General features: G+C 56.2%; 2 protein-coding genes across 2 annotated transcripts; both read right to left on the reverse strand.

The window, feature by feature from the left end:
• Window positions 1–815: 815 nt before the first annotated feature.
• KCNK17 (potassium two pore domain channel subfamily K member 17) lies at window positions 816–13,580 on the reverse strand. The gene is made up of 5 exons (XM_034990583.1): window positions 13,273–13,580; window positions 10,221–10,335; window positions 5,891–6,051; window positions 5,312–5,486; window positions 816–1,347 (listed from the first exon to the last, which is right to left on the reverse strand). Exons 1-5 carry the CDS (start codon window positions 13,543–13,545, stop codon window positions 1,037–1,039), a joined length of 1,035 nt encoding a protein of 344 aa, XP_034846474.1. The 5' UTR covers window positions 13,546–13,580; the 3' UTR covers window positions 816–1,036.
• Window positions 13,581–15,224: 1,644 nt separating this feature from the next.
• KCNK16 (potassium two pore domain channel subfamily K member 16) lies at window positions 15,225–21,806 on the reverse strand. Its single transcript, XM_034990584.1, has 5 exons — window positions 21,558–21,806; window positions 18,198–18,312; window positions 16,972–17,138; window positions 15,932–16,097; window positions 15,225–15,619 (listed from the first exon to the last, which is right to left on the reverse strand). Exons 1-5 carry the CDS (start codon window positions 21,768–21,770, stop codon window positions 15,396–15,398), a joined length of 885 nt encoding a protein of 294 aa, XP_034846475.1. The 5' UTR covers window positions 21,771–21,806; the 3' UTR covers window positions 15,225–15,395.
• Between the last annotated feature and the right edge of the window lie 1,718 nt (window positions 21,807–23,524).

Consider the following 23,524-nt stretch of genomic DNA (forward strand, 5'->3'; position numbering starts at 1 on the left):
CCCAGCTGCCCCTGGTGACCCTCAGGTGTGGCTGGTACTGCCAGGGGCTCCCCGCTGGCCTGGGGACCTCAGTGTGATAAGGAGTGTGCTACCTTAGTAGCAAGCCTAGGCAAGAGACAGAAAGGCTCAGGGGGAGACACTCTATCTACAGACTGCAGTGACGTCTGCAAAGCCTACCTGGCCTTGCAAACTGTGCAATCACAGTCTTCAAATGAAGTGGGGTGGGGTGAGGCAGGAGGAGCCCACTGGCCTGTCCCTGGCTTTGCCCTGGTGTGAGGAAGCCCTAGGGCAAGGATTCAGCAGTCAAACGGGGACCAGCTGCCTGCTGGCTGTATCAGCCCTGACAATGATCTGCAAATCTTTAGTGAGTTTACCTAGAAGGTCTCTGGAGGTGGAGGAGGAGTTGTACTTCAGCCTTCAACCCATCCCTTTCACCAGGGAGTCCTGGGCAAACTCACCTGGGAAGGGAGTGGATTCTCACTGTGTGTCTTTCAGTCTCAGATGCTGCCTTTGTCTCTGGGTGTGTATGTCAATTAGAATTAGCTGTGGTCGTGAGTGACAGAAAAGCCCAAACAATACTGTAGTCAATAAGACCGACATTTATTTCTCTCTCACATAAGTGAAGTCTGGAGGTATTCAGTCCAGGTTTGTTATGGTAGCTCTGCCACCATCAGGACCCCGGGTTCTTTCTATCTTACTGTGTCACCAATCTCAAACACGGCCTCTACCTCACGGTGCCACGTGGTTGCCGGAGCTCCAGCCATGATATCAGCATTGCAGCCAGCTAGAAAAAGGAAATAGTGAAGAGGAACACCTCCCGCCCCCCTCCCCGCCCCGCTGCGAAAAGTCACATTCATAAGTCACACAGGATACTTCTCTGTGGATTCTATTGGGCAGAATTTAATCATATAGCTTCAAATAGCCTCAAGAGGAGATTAATAAAAAACGTAGTCTTTAGTCTGAGTGGTCATGGGCTAAGCTTAAAACCAGGGGTCTTGTTGCTGAGGAAGAAGATGGAACACATACTGGAGTAGAACTAATTGTCCTTTCCACAGCATGAGACGTGAGTAGAAGGTTCTGGATGCTGCATGATTCCCATAGGCTCCTCCGGATGGCAGCCTGGCTGTGGTGAATGGGGTTCTGCCTCCCCATCTGGGTTCTGTCTCCAGCTTTGGGACTTGAAGTTCTCTTTGGAGCTGTGGTGGTAGCAGGAACACGATCTCCCTGGCGTCTCCAGCAGGGAGAGGATGAGTTTGATGATCAGGGCCAGCCACGCCATCCCAAAGAGGATCCATAGGGACACTGTATTCTTGTACCATAGCGGGTACCTCCGGGAGGGGTCCATCCCTGGGGGGAGAGGCAAAGTAAGAGGATGGAGGCCTGGGAAGGTCAAGGCCACATTCCCAAACAGAAACAGACACACATGACTTGATGCATATGAGCAGAATATGGGAAGTTCAAATTGATTGGAGATTGCTGGCCTTGTGGCCACCTCTGTAGGACTCTAGGAAGCCTCCTTGGGTTGATGCCTTGGGTTTGGAAGCTAAATTTCCTCTTTGGCTTTCTGACAGATTCTGCGCTCTATCCCAGTGGTTCTCAAAGTGGGGTCCCTGGACCAGCAGCAGCAGCATCACCTGAGAGTTTGCTAGAAATGTAAATGGTCGGACGCCACTCCAGACCTACCGAATGCAAACTCTGGGGGTAGGCTCAGCAATCTGTGTTTTAATAAGCCTTCCAAGAGATTCTAATGCCTTCTCTGTTGTTTGCCTGTCTCTGTGTTTGGTTTCCTCATATCTAAACAGAGGCAACTTGCCAGGAGCTTTAGGAAGCACAGAGGGAACCGCAGGAGTTTGTATCCGCCTCGGTTCTTCCTAGCTGTGTGACCGTCATCTGTCTGAATGCCCCTCCCCTGTGAAATGGGGAAGATGATTATTTTCCAAGGCCCTGGTTTTTGGGATGAAATCATAAACTCTTCTCCCAAGGTCCTTATCTACTCCTCCAGCCTCGATTTGCACACCTCTTCCCACTGAGGGCTGTGCTTGTCACTCTGGGCTTTCCCCACTTCCTCCGTCTATCATCAGTCCTGCCTTTGCATTTGCTGTCCTCCCAGCTCAGAATGCTCTTCATTTCCAACTCCTCTTGGCTTAGTTAACTTCCCCTCATCCTACAGATAGATCTCAGCTAGTCTTCACTCCCAGAGATGAGGCTGAGCCCCTCTGTTACACTCTCTCCCAGCCCATGTACTCTGCCGGCTAAGCTACTTATTCTCTCTGGGCCTTGACTTCCTCATCTATAAAACAGAGACAACAAGAGGTCCACCTTCCAGGACCAGCTTCAAATATCTAAGGTTTTCAGAATGGTGCTTGGCACATAACAGGTGCCCAAGACCTGGAGTTGGGTGATTGTTTTACTCACCATTAGACCCCCACAAGGGTGCTCCCAACATTGTCAGGACTGGATAAGCAATGGCAGAGGGAAGGGACAGATGGAGGTCATTGGAGGCTTAGCCTGCTCCATAACTTAATTTTTCCCTCTTTCCTAGGGGTCTATCTTGCCTCCCTCATCAGATCGGGTTTGTTCAAAGGGCGAGATCTGTCTTCTTATTTCCTCAGCATCCTTTTCTGTCTTCTGTCTTCAGAAAGAGATCTGTCCCACCCACCCCTCTGTCCACTCCCATCCTGCCCTGCTGGTCCCAAGACAACCTCTCTTCCCAGTCACTGAAGCCTGGGCCCCTCTCCTGGGCCCCAGCTCGGGAATGAGCCTGCAGCCCTTGACCCCACCTCGCCACCTGGCAGGAGCCAGGATTGGATTAAGCTGATTGGGTTATGGGGCCAAGATTCCGCCGGCGGTCCCAAATGAGATCAGCAGTGAGCCAGCTCTCTGCCCCTGCCACCCACCAGTTCGGCTTGCTCCTGGCAACTGAGGGGGAGGAGGTGTCCTTCTCCGGTTTGATTTCATTGTTTTAGCCGAAATCGTAAGTGGCGGGAGATCTGGCAGCTGGCAAGGCGCTTCAATGAGTTGCAAATGCAATTGGGGGATGTGGGGGTATGAGGCCGGGGGGGCACAGATGGCTGGGACTGGGGTGCCGCTCTTGGCCACGGCCTTCGGGGAAAGAAGAGCGACCGTGAAGACAGCACCCCTGTGGTTGCTGATACAGGGACAACGGGCACCCCGAGTCCAGACTGTGGACCTCAGCATTCCCATCCAAGGAAAGGGTTTGACCTTATCCTTGGAGGACAGAGAAGGTCAAGAGACATGAGGAAGAGGCGGGAGTGGGGTTTGTCCCCGCTCAGCTTTGGAAGATTCTGCAACATAGGTATCCTGGCTTGGGAGTCTGTCTTCGACCTGCTCTTGGCTTGCCTGCTCTAGGACCTTAGTCAACCTCTTTCCCCTCTCTGGGCCTCAGTTTCTGCTTGCAGATGAGGCCTTCAAGTGTTCTGTGTGTGGTGCAGGAGGCTGTGGCAGGACCCATCACATCTCGCAGGCCTGGGTTGAGGCTCTTCCGGCTGAGCTCCTGGTGGCCCAGTTGCAGGGTGGAAGAGGGAGAGCTCAGAGTAGAGAGGGAGGCAGGGCTCAGCCATACAGAGGCCCTTGCCAAAATCATGGATTTGGGACTCGATCCTAAGACTGTGGGAAAACACTGAATGTTTTCAGAGGAGCTGGGCAGGTGACATGATAACACCTGTCACTTTTAAAGGTCCTAAGAGCCAAGGGTAGACAAAAATACAGGCTGCACAAATCCATGGGTGCCATTCCATTGTGCTCTGTGTGAATAGCAACTCCCCTTAGGGTTGTGCAGTGCTAATCTGTGTAGCCAGCCATATGCAACTGCTCTGCCTGGACTAAAGAGATGACAGTGGGAACAGAGAGGAGAGGACAGATCCCAGAATCACTCTCTGAGCTGTGAGGGGGCTAGATGGGGCCCTTGGAGCAATTGGGCTCAGCTCTCCTTAGACGCATCTTTCCATTTTGAGGGTAGGAGTGAGAGCATACTCAGCTGGAGGAAACTTCCAAGATGTCCTTCCAGAGCAACAGGCTTCCTCCCAGGATGGAGGATATCGGGAAGGGCCAGCATGAGGCCCCTGACACAGGACCCTTCTTCCCAAGGAAGGAGAGGTTCAGGGAAGGGGGCTCTGCACACAGGTGAGAAGGCCATCACCTAGCCCAGGCCCCCCACTTTATAGACAGGAACACTGAGGCCCAGAGAGGGGGTGTGTGAGGTGGTCTGGAAAGAGTATGAGCTTGGGAGTCAGCGGATCAGAATTCGAGCTAGCTGTGCAATCTCAGGCAAATGGCTTGGCCTCTTTGAGCCTCAGCTTCCTCCTTAGTAAAACGGGCAAAAAATTGTCACTCTAGGTTGCTTGATGAGCTAACTGCTTGTTACTTTGGTAAGACCTCATTTCAATATTCCAGGCAGGGTTCTGTCTCTAGAGATGTGAAGAAGGGCAGGGCTCCTCCCTAATTGAGGGCCAGGGATCTGAGGGAGGGTGTAGAGCCCCTTGAGACCACTGTGTTGGTGGTACCCGTGGCCACTGCTCTTGTGGTGAACCTTCAGGGGAGGACAGCAAAGGGGGATGATGAGGCGGAGCGAAGGGCCCAGCCACCCCTGAAGGCCCACAGAATGTTCCTCTACCGCCACCTGCTGGGCACCTGCCTCATCTTTATTACGCAAGGCTAGAGGTTTCTGGGCCCCTCGCCTTGCCCACACTGGGCGGTGACCGCTGATCTAACCTCACCTTGGGCCTTCTGGACCACACAGCCCTTCCTTGCTGGTGCTCAAAGCTTGTCTGCCCGTTGTTTTCCAATGCAGACTCTCCTGCCTAGTCCCTGTGGCCATGTGGAACAAATGGACCGCGGCCCAGGGAGAGTGGGAAGCTTGGCATTTCATGGGGCAGGGTGAAGTGGGGAGGAGAGACCCCGGGACAAGGAAGGATCAGGGAGGGAGGTCAGGGACTCCCCTAACTTGGTGAGCGCTCATAACAATAGTTGAGCCTCAGACATTTCCAGTGCTTGTCAAGAGGGCCAGGAGTGTGACTTACAGCCAGCCCCAAGCCCTGGGGTCAAACTCCAGGTGTCACTTTTTAGCTGGATCTTGGCCCCATCACACAACAAAGCAGGTTGAACTTGCCAAGGACCGTATCCTTTGGACTTTGGGCCTGCAAACCTCCACGGGGCCTGGCACATAGCAGGTGCCAGCAGACGGAGCGGGCATTAGTCCTCACTAATGCACCTGGGCTCCCCCCCAAACTCCTTGGAAGGCCGGCAGCTGAGTGTCCAGGCCACTCTCCCACTGCCTGCAGGGCTCTCTCACCAATCACGTAGTCGCCGAAGCCCACGGTGCTGAGGGTGATGAAGGCGAAGTAGAAGCTCTCCACGTAGCTCCAGCCCTCCATGTGGCAGAAGAGCAGTGGGGGAAGCAGCAGGAAAAGCAGGAGGCCCGAGAGGAGGGCACCAGCACCTGCCAGCCACCGAGCTTTGGTCGGGTCCTGTGGGTGCACATAGAGCCCTGTGTGGCCACTACCCAGTGCTGGGGGACAAGACAGCCGGGGGGGGGGGGGGGTCCAGAGTTGGAGGCAAGGCGAATGCTCCCTGCCAGGAGGAAGGGGCTGCCCTTGCGACCCCTCTACGTAGTCTGCGTTCTCCAGGTTCTTGGGCAAGACCTTGGCTGGCTCATTCCCTTCCTGTCCCCCAGGTACCACGGCGTCTCCCCCACTGATGTCCCTTTATTACTAAAGACCCGCATTCTGGGCAGTGGCCTCCAATCCCACCACATCCCCACCAGGAACCCTGCTTTCCAGAAGTAACCCCTGCTCTTCTGGGCCCCTGATTCCCACTACCTGGCTCATCGTAGCATAACCCGCCCCTCCCCTTACTCCCACAGCCCCTTCACCTGCCAGGCGCCCCCCAGCCTGCGGGCACAGCGGTGCATCCCCCTCTGCATGAGATGCCCCAGTCGGTTGAGCACCACGAGGTTGAGCGGGATCCCCACAAGAGCAAAGAAAATGCAGAAGAGGCGGGCGGCCATCGTTCGGGGGCTCAGGTTGCCGTAGCCTGAGGCGAGATGGAGGCACATCAGGGGCCCTTTCCATCCCCAGGGGCCACTGCTCCTCACCCCCTCCAGACTCGGCAGCTGGTATTTACCGAGACCTTTTGTTCCCGCTCCAGGACTGCGCCTTCATTCCCTCAGTCCCACCTCACAACCGGCTGTCCAAGTGGGGATTACGCCCCATGTTTTACGGACTGGAAAACAGAAGCTCCAGGAGGCTCAGCAGTGTGTGTGAGCGCAAACCCACCAAGTGTAAGACTCCATCCTCTCCCTTTGTTTCCCCTCTGGGGACCAACAGAAGGACGTGGAGAGGGACACGGAAGGGTGTGGAGCCTCCAGATGCTGCACCTCTGGGACAGACACCATTCCAGCCAGGGCCCTGTTGCCTCTAGGCTCCTGTCTCTGGGCTCCCCCCCCAAGCCCCTTGGAAGTGAGGGGCGGTGGATGGACAATCAGGTGCCCTGGGGGAGGGGGAGGGCTAGGGGGACGAGGCATTCCTCGAAAGAGTCCATCAGCCTGGGCATTCTTTTCTCCGTCATTCCTCTCCATCTCTGTCCCCCCACTTCTTGGTCAGCACCGCTGTCTTGCCTTGAGTCAGATGCAAGCCTGATTATATTGTTTCCCAGGATTCCTCGAGTCTGCTGAGGAAAGCCCAAAGTCTCACCCAGCCAAGCTCATCTGGTCCCCCACTTTCCCAGTTCCGGCCACATTCCTGCCCTGCTGAGTCCCCAGCCCCTTCCTGCCTCTGTGTTTTGAGCATGACTCTCCCTCTACCAAGAGCATAGAAATGGCAGCCCCAGTGCCATGGCTCCCCCAGCCCTCTGCCGGCTTTGAGGGGAACCCACTGTATGGGAATGATTTGTTTCCAAGTCTGCTATTCTCAAGGGCCCCTCAAGAGCATGGGCTGAGTCATAATCAGCTTTTTATTCTCAGCAACTGGCACAGGATCTGACACCTCATAGGTGCTCACCAAATGTGTGTTGAATGAGTTTTAAGAATGAATGAATGAATGAATGAATGAATGAATGAATGAATGAGAAATACAGGAATGAATGAGTCAATAGATGAACAGATGCCCTGCACCCTGCACCCCCTGGGGAGGCAGACTGGGTCAGCACTCCTACATACCCCATGCTCACTTGTATTGGTGGTTTACCTCACTCTCACCTTACTGGGGGGTCTCAGAGGGCATAGTCCCAAGAGTGGCCAAAGCATGCACTCATCTAGAGCATGGGCTTTGGAATCAGAGGTGCTTCCTGTGTTTGAATCCCAGCTCAGCCCCTTGAAGGCTGTGGGACCTTGGGTGAATGGTTTGACCTTTCTGAGCTTCTGTGTCCTTGTCTGTAAGGTGGGTATACATCTACCTCACAGTGTGCCATGGGACAAAAGGAGGCAATGGAGATGTGTCATGGATGGGAATGTGTCCCCTCAAGCATCTAGTATACTGAAGCTGCTAGAGGAATGTTTGCTTCGTGAATGAATGGATGAATGACCCAACTCCACTGCACCAGCTTCTGGTCTGAGGACATCAGCAGCCCCCTTGCTTTAGAACCCCATGCTCCATCTAAGCCACCTCTTACTTCAGCAGGTCTCCCACCTGTCACCTCTTTTCCATTGCTAGTCCAGCCCCAGGACATCCTGAGAGAGCCCTACCAGGAAGGCCTTGTGTGGCTGCCCTGCACCTTCTCCAAAGTCAGGCCTCATTTCCAACCTTTCCAGTCACCTCGTCCTCCTTCCTGTTGCCCAAGCCCAGCAGTCACACTCCTACCTCAGGGCCTTTGCACTTGCTTCCCCAGATATTTACATGGTTTTCTCCCTCATTCTGTTCATGTCTCTGCTTCAAGTTTACCGTATCAACAAGGCCTTCGATATACAATAGCCCCCTTCACTATCAGAGCCCCTTACCTGGCATTATTTTTCTCAAAGCACCTCCCACCCCCTGAATATTGTCTATGTATCTATTTGTTGGGTGTCCTCTTGCACTAGAATGTCAGCACCCCCCAAAGGTAGGGACTTGTCATTTTCCGCTCACCATTGTTTCCCCAGAACTGTCAGGCTCCCACAGCTACTAAGTCTATTTGTTGAATGAATGCATGACTGGATAAGTGAACGAATGAGCAAGCCAGAGATGGAGTTCATAGGTGATGGACAAAGTGGGGGCTCAGGCCTGTCTGGCTGGTCTAGAAGTGTTCAAGGGCCTGTCAGACCCTATTTCATCTTGGGTCTTGGAAAGTATAGCCTTTACTGGGTGCTGGACCCAGGGCCCCAGGGATGCCAAGGAGGCAGTCCTCTGCTGTGTCTCTCAAATTATTCCTTCCTTTCCTTGTGGAGTGTTCCATAGGTACCCTGTTTCCTGTCTCTGCCCTCCTCCTCCTCTCTCTGCATCCCCTCTGCATGCTCGTGCATGCGTGTGTGGTCAGAATCACAGGGACATGAACTTCCTTACTGTCCACCCCAGAATGGCCCTCTCTTTCTTCCTGTTGTTTAGAATTCCCACTCTATCTTGTAAACCTCCTAAAGGTTTATGCTTAAGAGCAATACTATCCCCTAGCTGGGTTTCAAATTCCAACTCTGCTGCTTATGTGACCTTGGGGAAATTGTGTAACTTCTATGTGCCTCAGTTTCCCCCTCTGTGACATGAAAATAATAAGCCCTATCCTTGGAGATAAGGCCATATGGACAAATCTCAATTGTAAAAGAGCCCCTCAATTGAAATCTCAATTGTAAAAGAGTCCCTCACAGTGCCTAGTACAAGTAGATCATGTGTGCAGGGTGGGGTGGGCTCCCCCTTCCTCTGCCCTTCTTCCCTTCAGAGAGAGCTGCGTCAGGACGAGTAAAGAGGAAGGGACAGGCTACCAAAGTCAGAATTCAGAGGGCCAAAGTCCAGGGTCTGGGGCAAAGGGTGTAGGAGGTGCAGGGTTTAGAGACTAAAGGCCCCCACACAACAGGGAGGCCTCCCTGCAGTGACTGCGCCTCAACATCCCCTCCCACCCTGGGACTCAGTGAGTGCAGGTGGAATGGGTGTTTTTGGAATTCATTAACGTGTCAGGATTTGTTGAGTGTCCACTGTATTGGGGCTTTGTACTAGGCTCAGTGGGTGTAAAGAGGAATAAATACCATCCTGGCTAGTCCTTCCAGGGTCACAGGGTCTGTGGAGTCTGAGGGGCCTCCCCCAAGCATGCTTGCCTCAAGGAGGAGGGCTGCCCAAGCTCCTGCGTAGCCCTCAGACCCGCTACCAAGAATTATTTGCTGCTTTAAAACTAGATGGAGAGTCCTCTGGGTGCTCCTGCCTGGCTCCACTCTGGGGAGGACGGAGGCTGGGACCCTGGTTCCTGGGGAGAGGATCCTGGCACACTCAGAGCTGGTGGAGGTGGCCCTGGCCAGCAGTGGTGTCAGCCTGCCACCTGGTGGTAAATCCAGTGTCATGCAGGGAGGGGCAACCCCAAGGGCAGGGGGATGGGGTTCTGCATTTGAGTCATTTCTTGGGTTTCAGAGCTGGAGGGACCTAGGCTGCTCTTCTCCTTCCCTTTCCAGCAGCCCCCAGGCACCTTCCCAAGATAACTTCTACCTTTGCTCTCTTGAAGGCAGGGCTAGGGAGACGGGATTGAGATCTGGCTCCAGGGGTCCCTGTGTGTGAGGGAGGAAGTGGGCTTGGAGAAGATGGTGAGGAGGGTGAAGGGTGCCACAGCGAGCTGGGGAGAGGCTTCCAGGAACGGCCACCTTTCCCCAATGCTGAGAAGAGGGGCCGGAAAGGCTCTTTTTAGATTTCGGCCCCTCCCTCCTTCCTAATTTTCCCTTGCCCCTCGTCTCCACCCCTGGGCTCAGTGTTGGGTGGGCTTGGCTCTGGACACTTATAAAGTTGAGAAGCATCTTTACTGCTGCACAGGGGAGACCCCCTGCTTCCTGAAAGGTTGTGTGAGGCAGAGATCCTCCAGAGCAGTGCTTCTCAAATGTGAGTGTTGCACACAAACCTCCTGGAGACCTTGGTGAAATGCAGAAACTGATTCAGCAGATCCCAGGGGAGCCCGAGATCCTGCCCACAGGCAGTGGCCACACTGCAGGGCCTGACTACGCTTGGAGTCACGGGGCCCTAGTGACCCCTCTAAAAGGCACGGGTCCCCTGCCCCCCATCCTCTAGGGGGAGACCAGCCTCCCCAGTCCCACCCACTCTTACCAATGGTGGTGACGGTCGACACGGAAAAGAAGAAGGAGCCCATGAACTCCCAGCGTCCCATGCTGGTGGTGTTGCCAAGGACAATGTCCCCACTTTGGTATGCTTGGATGATGCCCTGGGGGAGAGGCTGCAGTGACCACCAGGCTCTGTGGGGCAACTGGGCCCCTGCACCCAAACACATACACATGTGTGCATGAATACATGCGCATGCGTGTGTGTACAAACACACACACACACTCACACACACACACACATTCATGGACATTCAACCACTCTGCAATCTCAGCCCTTGCAGGGCAAGTAGGTTCTTCCCCTCCACCCAGGGCCTCGCCAGGGGCAGGGACCATGGGGACAGCTCCTTCCCTTCTTTACCCTAGACCCCAGGTCAGCTCAGGGTGTCTCACCAGCTGGAAGAACACCATTCCACCCCCCCTCCCCTGCTCACTCCCATCCTTGCAACGAGCACTGCCAGGCAGGACACGTGGTGTTCTAGGGGACCCGGAGATGTAAGAGACAGGACCTCAGTCCTCAGCGGGACAGGGACAGACTTAACTCATACAGTGCAGCCAGTGCAGCTTTGGGCATTAAGGCGGTAGAGCTGCATGACCCTGGACAAGATACCCAACTTCTCTGTGCCTCAGTTTCCTTATCTGTAAAACGGGAATACTAATAGCACCTACTTCATAGAGTTGTTGTGTGGGTTAAATAGGCTATTCGGTGTAGACTTAGAACAGTACCTGAGACGTGGTAAGTGCCAGTGGTTGCCATCATCCTCATGGTTACAAATATAATAATAGGAATGCAAAGAGGAAAGGTGTTCATTCTGCCGGGGGTAGGGGCAGAAGTCTTCATGGAGGGGGTGAGGTTTTAGCTGGGCCTTCTCTGAGAGTTGAAAGGGACTGCTCCTGGTGGAAGGACATTTAGGGAGATTTAGGGATTCCTGCGGGGCAGGACTGTGCCTGGGATTTAGTACAGGGAGACTGAAAGACAGGTGGGAGCCAGGTCATGCTTGGCTCTGCCATGCCAGGGATGGAGCAGCAGGCCTCTCCCAAGGTCACCGAACAAAGAGGAGGCAAGATCCGGTTTGTGTGTTCCCTGGCAGCTGGCAACAGAGGTGTGAGCAGACCAGAAGGGGAGAGAGCCTTGTAGGGGCGAGTAGCCTGCATCCTGGCGGAGTGGTCCAGGAGGAACCGAGAGGAGATACTCAAAAGCCTAGGCCGTTGGCCCTATTTGGTGTGGGTAGTGAGGGAAGCCTTTAAGACCACTGTGGGAGTGTGTGGATATGGGGCCGATGACAGAGATTTGGAATAGGTGGAGGTGCAGGGCTGGGAGGAGGAGGGCTGCTTGCTCTTGACCTTGGGGGAATCTGAGGAAGTTGCATGTACCTGTCTGTCTGTACTCAGTGGGAGATCTGGGCTTCGGACACACCAGATCCTTATCTCGGGGATGGTGGAAGCCACGGGATGGTTGAGGAAGGGGCGAAGTCGAAGTGCGTGTGGAGCAGAGGGGGTTGGAGGGGAAGCTAAGGAGATGAAAGCCCTGCAGGAACTTTGGGGAACACCCCCCACAGATCCGCACCAAGCCCCATCTTGGTGGTTAACAGGCCCAGCTCCCTGGCTATGCAGCCATGTACTTGTATTTAACCTCTTTGAGCCTCAGTTTCTTCATCTCGGAAATGGGATGTAGGTGAGGATGAAATGAGTAAATGCGAGTTAACCCCCCGGAACAATGCCTGACACACAGCGAGGGCTCTGCAGAAGCACTCTCTGCTATCATGGCCATCACTGTCATCCTCCCTGGGCCAGTGCTGCAGGTAAGGAGGTTCAGCACTTCTGCAAAAGGGGTGCCGCCCAGCCTCCAGGACGAGGCAGTTCCGCTGCATTTGTGAAAGGGTAGAGGTGGGGGGTGGGTGGAGGTGCGACCTGAGGTCCTTAGCAGAGACAGTCTTCCTGCTGCCCAGTCAGCCCAGTCCAAGTGCTCAGAACCTTACCACTGTTCCAGTGCAGGGTCACTTCCCACCCAGAAACGTTTCCCTGCCACCTTCTGGGGACTGGCTTCGGAATGGCCGCTCTGGGACTCAGGCCCTGCCCTCCTCGATGGAGGCGGCGCCAGGACTGCGGGTCCGGCATTTGGGGCTAGGGACACAGCTGTCTGGGTCCCCGGACCAAGGGAGGTCCCGGGACGTTAAAACATCCGCCAATTCTGGGCGGGTCCCGGTCGGCTGTGTCCTGCCCGGAGTGAAAGGAGACCTCCATCCATCTGCGATCCCCCCCTTCCCCAAGAACCCTCCCCTGCCTCTCCCCTCCCCCACGCCCCGCTGCGTCCCCCACTCCCTGAGCAGTCTCTGTGCTCCGGGACCTCTGGATCTCCCGGACGCGTCCAGCCCGAGTCCGAAGACCCCGAGTAGAGCGGGATCAGCCAAAGAGCGCCCCTGTGAGTGCCCCCCGCTTCTCTCAGAGCGGGTCTGTGCACTTCGAGCTCCCGGCCCCATACCACTCACCCGCTGGGACAAGAGCGCCCTGTACCCTTTCCTACCCCAAGACTCCCACTCAGCGCATCCCCAGACACTGCCCGTCGCCCCCTGTCCTCCTCGCCCCCCCAGGTCGCATGTTTGCACTCTCTGTGCAAGGCCTCAGGCGCGCCCTTCCGTCCTTGGCCCGCGGTGCGACCCCGACACAGCGGCGCGCGGGCCCGGTGGGACCCTCGCCCCGCCACCTCCCCGGCCGTGCGAGCGCCCCGCCCCGCCAGCCCCGGACCCGGGTCGGCGCGCCCCCCGTCCTCCCCATGCTCACATTCCGGTGTTGGCGCCTGGCAACCCTCTCCACGGGGCGGGTCGTGCCCTCTCCGCCCTACCCGGGCACTGAGCGCCGCGCCCGCTTCCCTCCCGCCGCGCTCCAGCCCGCCCCTCCAGCCCCCGCCCCCCCAGGAGGTCCGCGTCGAACCCCTCCGCCTCTCTGTGCCCTGAGTGCTGCCGGCGGGGCCCGGGCCGCAGCCAGGGCGTGCCCCCTCGCCCCCGCGTGCCCCCCGCTCGCCCGCCCCGCTCGCCCCTGACCCGGATCAGAGAGTCCAGCGCCGGGCCGTCCAGGCACGTGAAGTTCTGCAGCAGCGCCCACTTGTCGCGCTGGAACCTCGCGCTGGAATCGCGCGCCGCGGGGCTCTCCAGCACCCAGAACACGCCGGTGCCCAGCGCCAGGTAAACCAGGTAGGCGAGCAGCAGGAGCAGGGTGCCCGGCACCGCGCACTCGGGAGCCCTGTGGTCGGGCGTCGCCCGGGCTGCGGGTCTGCACAGAGCCAGAGAGGCAGGGAGGCCTGGGCCTGGAGCCATGGGCCAGGTCTGAGTCGGAAAGAAAGGGCTGGGAGCTCGGCTGGTCCCCTCCTCAGCCAACGCCTGTCTGTGGCCAGTTTTCTCAGCAGAGGAGGCTTGCTGGGGAATGGGACAGCCCAGCCCCACCCCGCACCGGGATCCAATCCCAGGGACAAAATGAGGCCGGAGCTGTGGGCATCTGGCCCCGCCTTGAGTGTGTGTGGTGTGCTCATCCCCCAGGCCTAGCTCAGGGAGAAGGGGAGGGCTGTGGGGTGACCACAGGCCTCAGAAGGAAGGGGCCAGAGCCCCCCAGGGTGTCCTACTGTAGGGAGCAGAGGGAGGGACTCCTGGAAACGCCACGCAAGAGGAAGAGAAAGTAGAAGACATGTTCATTGCCTTAGGGCCCCAGCCTAAGTTCTTGGATCCTGGGACTATCACCAAGGACTTGCCACCTGTCAAGTCCTCCCTGGATCTCTTCCAACAACCCCCTTTCCATTGTGTACCCAAAGGTGAGGGACCCCAGCTGATCACCTCTTGTCTATGAACTTGGGAGGCAAGAGGATCCTTGACCAGTGGGTTTGTTCATTCCCTGCTTCTGAAGAGGCCCCCTAACTCCCTTCCTGGGGGAAAGGTCCAGGGTATATAAGGAGTCCCCTGGGAGTCTTCCGTTTCCCAGGCCTCTTCTTCATACCAGGAAGTCCTGTGGTGTAACCTGGGTCACTCTTGTTGCTGTAGATTTCCCTGTGTGTCCCGTCTGGAGCATCCTCTTCCTCACAGCCTTGCCTCAGTCCTGTCCAGAGCCCCCGGCCACTATTGGGCCTGCCTTGATGGCAGACGTAGGGGCAGAGGTTTGGAGTCCTTCCTGAGGCTGGGCTTTGGATGGACTGGCCTCAAACTCTCCTCTCCTTCTGGCCCGAGATGTCAGAGTCCGGCAGGAGAAAGGCCAGGGCTGCAGAGCACGTTCCCAAAGGAGGCCAGGCCTTCATGGAGCTCATTTCCTGGGGGATCTCCTGGGATCTGCTGGCTCCCCGTTTTCCCAGGGTGTGTTTAGAAAGGCTCTTAAGACAGACGCTCAGAGGGGGTGATGAGGTCAAGGGGTGCCCTGAGGAGTCAGGGGGAGGCCACATTCCGGAAGGTAGGTGGGACACCCAAGAGCCCCGCCTTGTTGACGGACAGCTCCAGGCCTTAGGCAAGGGTAGCTGGTGGGCTCTGAGCGGTAGCTGCCACCTTCCTGAGGGCAGCTCTCCTGTTTGCACGAAGATGCTCCGAAGTCTCTGCCCAGCCTCCCTCCTTGACGCTCCCTGCTAGCCCCTCCTATGGGCTCTTGTCATACCTGCTCTACCCCACTGGGGGTACTGGCTCAGGGCCTCGCGGCTTGTCTAGTCCTTCCATTGGATGAAATGCACAGGGAGAGCAGGATCTTTCACTATTTGCCCCCAGAGCCTGGAACTCTGCCAGACACACAGTGGGGGCCTGACAAATGCACATTGTGCATATATCAAGTGAGGTGAAAATAAACTCACCCTTCGTCTGCTGTACTGAATAAAGTCTCCTGGGTGGGGGGGCGGGATGCAGTAGGACATCATGGGGATTTGACCAGAGTGATCCATGTCTGGATTCAACTTTGCCAGGCCACATTTGGGGGAGGGGCTTTGGGACAACGATGCACATCTCACTCCACACACATCTGTCTTTCATCCTGCCCTACATCTTGCAGTGACCTGCTTGGGCATTCCAACTCATTTGCTCTCCGGAGAGCTCCCGAGAGCAGCCCTGGCTAGGAAGGGAGTGGGAAAGGACACGGAACAGGAAGTCCGGAGGGCATACAGGGGTAGGGGCAGCCGGAGGGGCTCCTGCGGCCACTGGTGACCTCACGCAGAGATGGGGATCTTCTGAGGTCTGGGGAGCCCATCCATCTCGGGGGCTCCCCGGTCCTTGAGGCTGAGTCCCCTGCTGAGCAGCCAGAGCTGGGAGCACCTGTGCAGAAGCAGAGGGCCTAGGGGGAGGATCAGCGCCAGCCACGCCAGGCCCAGGAGGATCCAGATGGCAGCCAGGCTTCGGTACACCGAGATGTAATGCTTGCTGGGGTCTGTGCCTGGCAGGGAAGGAGACATGATACATGCCAGGGATCTGAGGGCACAGCCCCCGCTGCCCCAGGTTCCACAGGGGTCCCCGCCGGCCTCCCCATAACGAGAATCTGCAGGGGAGGTCCCCGGGGGAAAGGGCCATGGGTCCCAGGCCACAGATATCTAAGGATGTTAGAATCCTCAGCAGCCTCACAAACTGTTGGTCTCCCCTGGATAACCAAAGACTATCTGATCCTCAAAAGGTGCCTCCTGCTGATATCTCCCCATCCCCTGAATCCCCGTGGCCCCCACCCTGAGCTATGTGACTGCCTTGTTCTCACCAACAACATAGTCCCCGAAGCCGATGGTGCTGAGAGTGATGAAGGCGAAGTAGAAGCCTTCCCCAAAGCTCCAGCCCTCCACATGGCTGAAGACCATGGGTGGGAAGATGAGAATGACCAGCGTCCCCAGGGTCAGGAACAGAGCCAGGCCCAGGATCTGCAGCAGCTGGGAGCGAGAGAGTCTGTCTCTGAGTCTACTTGGAAGGCCCCAGGATTGGGGAGGGACAAATCTGGGAGTAGAGCTGGGCCATAGCTATGTCTCTTCCTGGCCCTGCAGACCTTTGGGGTGGGGATTGTATTCTGTGTGTGCGCTCTTGCCCAGGCCAGGGAATATTTGGTCAGAAGGATGTCATTAGTGGGTCAGGCTAGAATCTGGAGACTCTTCTGGGCCTGGGGATCACACTTGGATAGGCCCTCGGGGGACTCAGATCGGGGATGGAGGACAGCCACTGAACTGTCCCGGATTGCTCTGCACCTCGGCCCTCCTTCACGTGCCTGGCTTTGCAAGGTGCTGGCCAAGCGGGTGGGCACTGGGGGGTGTGCCGGGTGGCCTGGAGTTTATTTTTAACCACAAGAGGAGGTGCTAGAGCTCTGTGATGACCACAGGGATGTGCCGCCCAGATCCCCCTTCAAAGAAGACCTTGTTGACTAGCCGTCAGCCAGTGGCCTCCAGCTCTCAGCTCCTTGGAGGTGACCCTTGGCTACAGAGGACTGCCTGGCCCAAGGGCACACCCTTCCCAGGAAGGCCACCCTGTGCCTGATGGACACGAATAAAGCCCTGGCCAATTTAGCCCCCTGTGGGGCCAACTTCACTGGCCACACACAATGCAGAACTCCGTGAGGGGCTGTCCAAGTCTTTGTTTCAGCCTGATCACAATTCAACCTCTTCCTCGGCACAGCCCTTTCTTCCACAAGCATCTACCCCTAAGACCCTGCCTGCCAAACTGCATCTTGGTGTCAACTTCCATTTTCACCCTGCAGCAGATCCCATCAGGGCAGGGAAGGGGCTGGAAGGGGCTGGAAGGGGGGAGGGGTCCTACCTGGGAGCGCCTGGGCTGTTCCTCCCACCTCTCCAGGGTAGCCAGGTGGCCATGCAGCCCTGCGCCCAGGTGGTTGAGGAAGACCACGTTGAGCGGGATGCCCACCAGGGCGTAGAAGACACAGAAGACCTGGCCTGCCTCCGTACTGGGCGCCAGGTTGCCGTATCCTGCAGGGGGGAGGAGTGTGCAAACATGGAGAAGAGAGCGTTCAGAGCTGCCTCCCGCACAGACTCTAGCAGAAGGTGGTCTTCCACTACCTCTGGGGATGGAGGGGAAGCTCCTCTCTTCCCAAGAACATTCTCCCCCCCACCCACCCCCACTAGAAAGATCTCTATTTGTAAGACTCCTGCTTGTCTTTGAAAGGCCCATCTCCAGGGACACTGCCTCTAGGAAGCCCTCTTGACTGCCACCCTCTTCTTCCTTGCTAGGAGTGATTCTCCATAGTGCTTTGTGCCATTCTTGTCTAATTATCTACTTTGCCTTGTACTATTGTTTTTTGCGTGCTTATCTCATTCCGCTTCACTGGATCAGAAGCTCCTTGAGGGCTGAGCCTGGGTCTGATCCAAGTTTGTACCCTCCTAACTCCCCACTCCCTCTGCTTTAGTTGTCCCCTGAGCTCAAGGAAGGTATGTGGAATCGAATTTAATTGAATGGTTGGGTAGACCTTGGAAATGGGGGGTCTGGGGTTTCCTTGGGAGAGGTGGTGTGGGTTTTCTAGGTGAGGGGGTGTAGCAGATGCTGTTGGGTGTCCTGTCCCCTCAGAACACCTGGGGCACCACCTGCAGCTCGGGGGACAGTTCCTGCACACACAGGTGGCTCTCCACCCCAAGTCCCTGCATCTCTAGAGAGTGTGCTTGGTCTGTGGGCAAGTGTCAAATACTGGAGAGTTAACACATCCGGGATCAGCTCTCAACCAGCAAGGGCAGGAATTGGTAGATAAATAGCCCGCTTCCTCGCCCCTCACAGGCACTGTTCTGAGGCTGGGCTCTGCCTGGCCTCTCAGGGGGCCCCGGTGGGAGCGAGGCCAGTGACCCTCACTGGGACCCTGCTCGTCAATGCAAACTTTGCTGTCTTTTCTCCCCTCCTGCTCTATCTCCCCACCTCTCTACTTGTGCTTCCTGGCATCACCTCCGAGACAAACCGCATCCTGGTCTCAGCATCTGCTCTGGGGAACCCAAACCAAGACAGGGGCTTTGGGGAAGCCCTTCCCCACCCCGACCCTTTACCTATGGTGGTGACAACCGTGCCTGCAAAGAAGAAACTGCTGCCGAAGTCCCAGTTGCTGGGGTTGGTGGAGTTGCCTTTGGGGTTCACGCCCTTCACCCAGGCTTCCATGATGACCTGTGTGGGGGCGGGGGGTGGCATGGGGTGGCAAGAAGAGGCAGTTGAGGCACCAGCTGGTGGCCAAGCTCTCTGCAGGGTGCTTTCCTGTTATCTCATTTAATGATATCCTTAGGGGCTCTTGTTTCCATTTTTTTTTAAAGATTTTATTTATTTATTTAAGAGAGAGAATGAGATAGAGAGAGAGAGCATGAGAGGGGGGAGGGTCAGAGAGAGAGGCAGACTCCCTGATGAGCAGGGAGCCCGACGTGGGACTCGATCCCGGGACTCCAGGATCATGACCTGAGCCGAAGGCAGTCGCTTAACCAACTGAGCCACCCAGGCACCCTCTTGTTTCCATTTTGTAGAAAAAGAAACCACGGCTCCATCTGAGTAGCTAACTGACTTGCCCAAGGTCATTGGATTCCAAATCCACAGCTTGTTCCACGGGCCAGGGCTGACTGAGGTGTGGGCTGTAAACATGGGCTGGGGGAGGGGAAACAGGTTTGAGGAGGCAGAGGGTGCTTACGGGTGAGCCAGGTGGGAGATGCTGCCTATGGCCAAGAGGGTGAGGCGTAGGTGTGTTGTGAGGACAATGGGAAGATTTCAGGTCGGATGCTCCCAGAAGGGCTTACTAGGGAACGTGGGGTTTGGGGACCACAGGGAAGCCATGGGGCTGCCCTCCCACAAGGTGGATGGGGGAGACCAAGAGAACCCTGTGTTCTCTGAACTTCCAGGTGAGCAGGTGGCTTTGCTCTTTGCTGTCCCCTAGTGACGCCCAGCCCAGGCTTACCTATAAGAGAAATTCCATCAGAGGCCAGGGCAAAGGTCGGGTGTATAGCAGTGTTTCTGCGTGGTGTGTTGTATACCCGCGACGTGCATGGATTCTCTATGTTGCATGTATGTGCATGTGTGTTGAGTGTGTGTTTACCCAAGCTGAACACTTGTGGGCTCAAGCCGAAGCCCCTCTGTCCCTAAGACCAGCCCTCTTGGAGCTGGTTAGGGATCCCTCTCCCGTCTGCCCCCCAGCCCCCTCCCCTGTCACCGTGCATTGTCCCAGGCAGCAGCCCAGCCTTGCCACGTGATAGAGCCCCAAAACAGGAGGAGGCAGTGGGGGAAAGGGCCACCCTGGCCTCTAGTTCCCGTGGGAACCGTTTCCCTACTGGCAGCTCGAGTGTGCTCCCTGCCGGGGTGGGGTGGCCCTGGTAGGCTGGGCCAGTCTGGGAGTCGTGACACAGGCTGTCTGCTTTTCTTCACTTTGGCAGAACTGGTCTCGTCACATGTGGACTTTGGTCTCCCTCCCTTTCCCACACACCCAGGGAGGCCAGGACGGAACATTCTGGAACACGCTCGCTCCCTGGAGACCCTCACCCTTGGGAGCAGCGCCTGCCCTAGGCCCAGCTGTCTCCCGCGGCCAACCCGAAGCTCTCTAATCTGCTGAGGAAGGGGCCTTGATTCAGCAAGTGTCCTGAGTTGGGGGCGCCCAATGCGACCTTCCAGTTTTCTCTAAGAATCCACACGTGGTAGAGAAGGTCAGACATGAGTCTTCTGAAACTGGGCAAGGTCCTTTTCTCACGGAGGGGTCTCTCATACTGCTTCTGGTGCTGCTAATGGCTTTTTCCTCTTGCAATTGTACCAGTAACGTGTGTTCTGGAATCCTAGACCAGCGTTCTCACAGTCAGCCAGGCATCCCCTGGCAACTGAGGCTCCCTCCCAAGGAGGCTGAGGATGGGGGTGTCCTAATCAACAACAGGGGTGCCGTTAATCAGTGGCTGAGGCGCAGTCAAGCCTGTTGTCTCCCACCTCTGTTTACAGAGCTAGTCAGATCCAGCTTCCAATCCTTCCCGCACCCTCCGGCTCCTGGGTTTCCCCTCTAACCCTAGGCTGGGGGATGAGGAGGTGTCACGGCCTTATCCCCCGAGGTCTTGGGAGGCTCCAGAGCCCTTCTCAGCCCCATAGGGCTGCTGGAGAACAAGGAAGCCTCATTTCCTGGGAGAAAGGGTCTGGACAGGGCTCTCACATCTCCAGAAATTTCCCTCTGACCACTCAGCCCACCCATCGTCTTCTACGTCAGCTCGTCTCCGTCTTGAGGGTACGGGCATGGTCTGGAGGGCTTGTTAACGACAGGCTGCCGGTCCCACCCCCAGAGCTGCTGATTCCCAGCGTCAGGGGTGGGGTGCCATCATTGACATTTCTAAAGGACTCCCAGGTGACGCTCTTGCATCTGGTTCACACGTGGAGAACCTCATCCTGCCTGCCCTCCAACCCCGCACTTACGCTAATGTGTATGGTGAAGAGCTGCTGGCCTAGGGCTGAGTTCCGTCTCTATCACTCACCGTGCAGTCTTGCCAACACTCCACCCCTCTGTGCCTCAGTTTCCATCTGCCAACTGGAGACAGTGATGGTAATAGGTTGTTATGAGGAAACACACACAAAATGCTTGGCTCCAGAGGATGGATCATGACTGGTCTGACCCATCACGATGACCCTGCTCCCCACTGTTTTAGGCATATTGTAAATGCTCACTATGGGCCATTTATCTCTGTGATGACTCTGCACTTGGCTTGTTCCTTTGTGGTGGGTGTTGTCATTCACCGGGCCCCCTGGTCTCGAAGGCATTCACAACACCGTGGTTTTGCCTTGCTTCTTGGAGAGAGGGTGCTGGGGCCCCAGAGTTTGTGCAGGGGAGCAGAAGGGGCCCAGGTGGTGGCGGTGGGGGAACCCACTCTGCCACCAGAGAGATCCCCCTACGGACATCTTACTGGTGGAGCTGTCGCCCTGGCCACCGCTCACCCGGCCGGGGAAGGCCAGCATGGCAGCTGCTCCTGATCTTTCTCTGTGTCTCCCGCCCCCCCAGCCCTCAAGTGTGGTCAGCACAGGGGTGTGAGCGGGGAGAGGGCAGAAGGGTTAGCAGCCCTGGAGTTGGCGTTAGGGGAAGGGCAGAGTGTGGGAGAAGGAAATTTGCACGGTGTTGATAACACTGACACACAGCTCACGTTTATGCACCAAGTGGCACCTTAAAAAGGGGCTCTTAATGTGCTGTAAATGCCTGTAGCACATAGGAGAGTATTCTCCTCACCTTTTAGACGGGGACATTCGGGAGCAGGGAGTTGAAGCGACTTGCTCCCTGTCGCACAGCATACAGCTCTAGGGCTCAGCCGGCTCCCTGTTGCGCCTCGCGCCGCGTCAGCCCCTGGGTGGTAGCCGCGGACCTGCCGTGAGAACCCACATTCTGCCCGCCATCCCCCGCGGGCCTCTCCCCTCACCTGCACGAACTGCTCCAGGGCCCGCTGGTCCAGGCAGGTGTAGTTCTCCAGGAAGCGCAGCTTCTCAAACTGAACCTGGTCTCTGGACTGAGCTTCTGCCTGTTTCTCCAGCAGCTGGAAGACCGCAGCTCCAAGCAGCAGGTAGCAGACGTAGGCCAGCAGCAGGGGCAGCACCCGGCCGCCCCGGCAGCCGCAGAGCCTGGCTTGGGGCATGGCGTGGCCAGGGCTCTGCCGGGGCCGTCGGGCTGCTTATGGGAGGAGAGGTGGGAAGCGCCCGGGGCCCGCGCCCAGCCTCCTGCCCGCCTCGCCCTCCTCGTCCTCCTCAGCACAGGTGTCTGGAGGCCGGAGAGTCTGTTTGAACAGTGCAGCTCAGCTTGGCTGCACTAAGTGCCTCCAGTGCAAACAGGCCTGCCACCCCCAACCAGCCTTTTTTTTTTCCACCATGGAGAGCGCAGGTCAGTGGCACAGACCCCTCAAAGAGACCTATGGGGTCCTCCAGAGGTCATTTTGTCCTGCCCTCTGCCTCTAGGTTGGATGGGTGTTTCTAGACCAAACCAGATGCTTCCCCCTCGTTTTGCCCAGGCCTGAAGGGCTGCCCTCCACAGCCCCCAGTTTTTCACCTATGATGCTTCAGACCCCCAAGCTGGGAAGAAAGCAGGATGGGGGTGGTGCAGTCGGTTGAGCATCTGACTCTTGGTTTCAGCTCAGGTCATGATCTCAGGGTCCTGGGATGGAGCTCCCTGTCGGGCTCCCCACTCAGCCTGGAGTCTGCTTGGGATTCTGTCCTTCCCTCCCCCTCTGCCCCTCCCCACTCATGTTGTCTCTCTCTCTCTAAAATAAATAAATAAATAAATAAAATCTTACAAAAAAATAAATCAGGATGGGTGTGAATATGCCTTGTGCCCAGTTGCTCTGGCTACAGAATGGGGCTGGGAGGATTGACCTGCCTCCTGGGGGACCCTGAGGATAAGTAAACTGGGTGACAAATCAGGGCAAAGCAAATAGACACATAATAGTCTCGATCAGGAGCGGTACTGGGGTTGATGCTCCTAATCGGACACATTTGTTTCATAGCTTTTGCTGATAGTTTTCTGGACTTGAAATCCTTTAGCAGGTTCCCTTCAGAGGATACTATATTGGCGAGACGTATGTGTGAATAAAAAAGAAACTAAAAGTATATCCTGGCCTGAGATGTTCACAGTGGCTCACTCAGCGGAGTGGAATCTAGGGTGTTTTCCTCTCTTTCTCTTCTTGGCTTGTGTGTGTATTTGCAATAGCTTTATTGAGATATATTTCACATACCATACCATTCACACTTTTATTTATTTATTTTTTAGAAGATTTTATTTATTCCAGAGAGAGAGAGAGCACAAGCAGAAGAGAAGGGCAGACGGAGAGGAAGAAGCAGGCTCCCCACTGAGCAGGGAGCCCGATGTGGGACTCAATCCCGGGACCCAAGGATCACGACGCGAGCCAAAGGCAGACGCTCAACCGACTGAGCCACCCAGGTGCCCTTCTTTCACACTTTTAAAGTATACAATTGAATGGTTTTTAGTATGTTGAGAATCATGCAACTATCTCCACAGTCCCCTACCCCCATTTAGCTATCATCCCCCTCTCCACCCAACCTGCCCCCTCAGCCTCTGGCAACCATCAGTCTGCTTTCTGTCTCTGGACATTTCGTAGAAATGCAGTCAGACTCTATGTGGACTTTTGCATCTGGCCTCTTGGTGTAATGTTTTCAAGGTTCACCCATACTATGGCACGTGTCATCCATACTGTGGCATGTGTCTCAGTACTCCATCCTTCTTTAAAGCTGTGTCCTATTTCATTGTATGGATACAGCAGTGTTTTATTTATCCATTTATCAGTTGATAGATATTTGGGTTATTTCTACTTCTCGGCTATTATGAATAATGCTGCCAGGAATACTCATGGACAAGTTTTTGTGAGGATGTATGTTTTCG

Source organism: Mirounga leonina, unplaced genomic scaffold (assembly GCF_011800145.1).
Source record: "Mirounga leonina isolate KUSES-001 unplaced genomic scaffold, KU_Mleo_1.0 Mir_53, whole genome shotgun sequence".
NCBI lineage: Eukaryota > Metazoa > Chordata > Mammalia > Carnivora > Phocidae > Mirounga > Mirounga leonina.

Excerpts from the sequence above, each read along its gene's own strand:
- KCNK17 (XM_034990583.1), bottom strand. The coding sequence starts at position 13,545 with ATGGCTCCAGGCCCAGGCCTCCCTGCCTCTCTGGCTCTGTGCAGACCC. Across the intron at positions 10,336-13,272 it reads CGCTGGACTCTCTGATCCGG|GGCATCATCCAAGCATACCA; the intron begins GTCAGGGGCGAG and ends CCTCTCCCCCAG. Across the intron at positions 6,052-10,220 it reads GTCGACCGTCACCACCATTG|GCTACGGCAACCTGAGCCCC; the intron begins GTAAGAGTGGGT and ends ATCTCGCCTCAG.
- KCNK16 (XM_034990584.1), bottom strand. The coding sequence starts at position 21,770 with ATGCCCCAAGCCAGGCTCTGCGGCTGCCGGGGCGGCCGGGTGCTGCCC. Across the intron at positions 17,139-18,197 it reads CACGGTTGTCACCACCATAG|GATACGGCAACCTGGCGCCC; the intron begins GTAAAGGGTCGG and ends TCCCCCCTGCAG. Across the intron at positions 16,098-16,971 it reads AACAGCCCAGGCGCTCCCAG|CTGCTGCAGATCCTGGGCCT; the intron begins GTAGGACCCCTC and ends TCTCGCTCCCAG.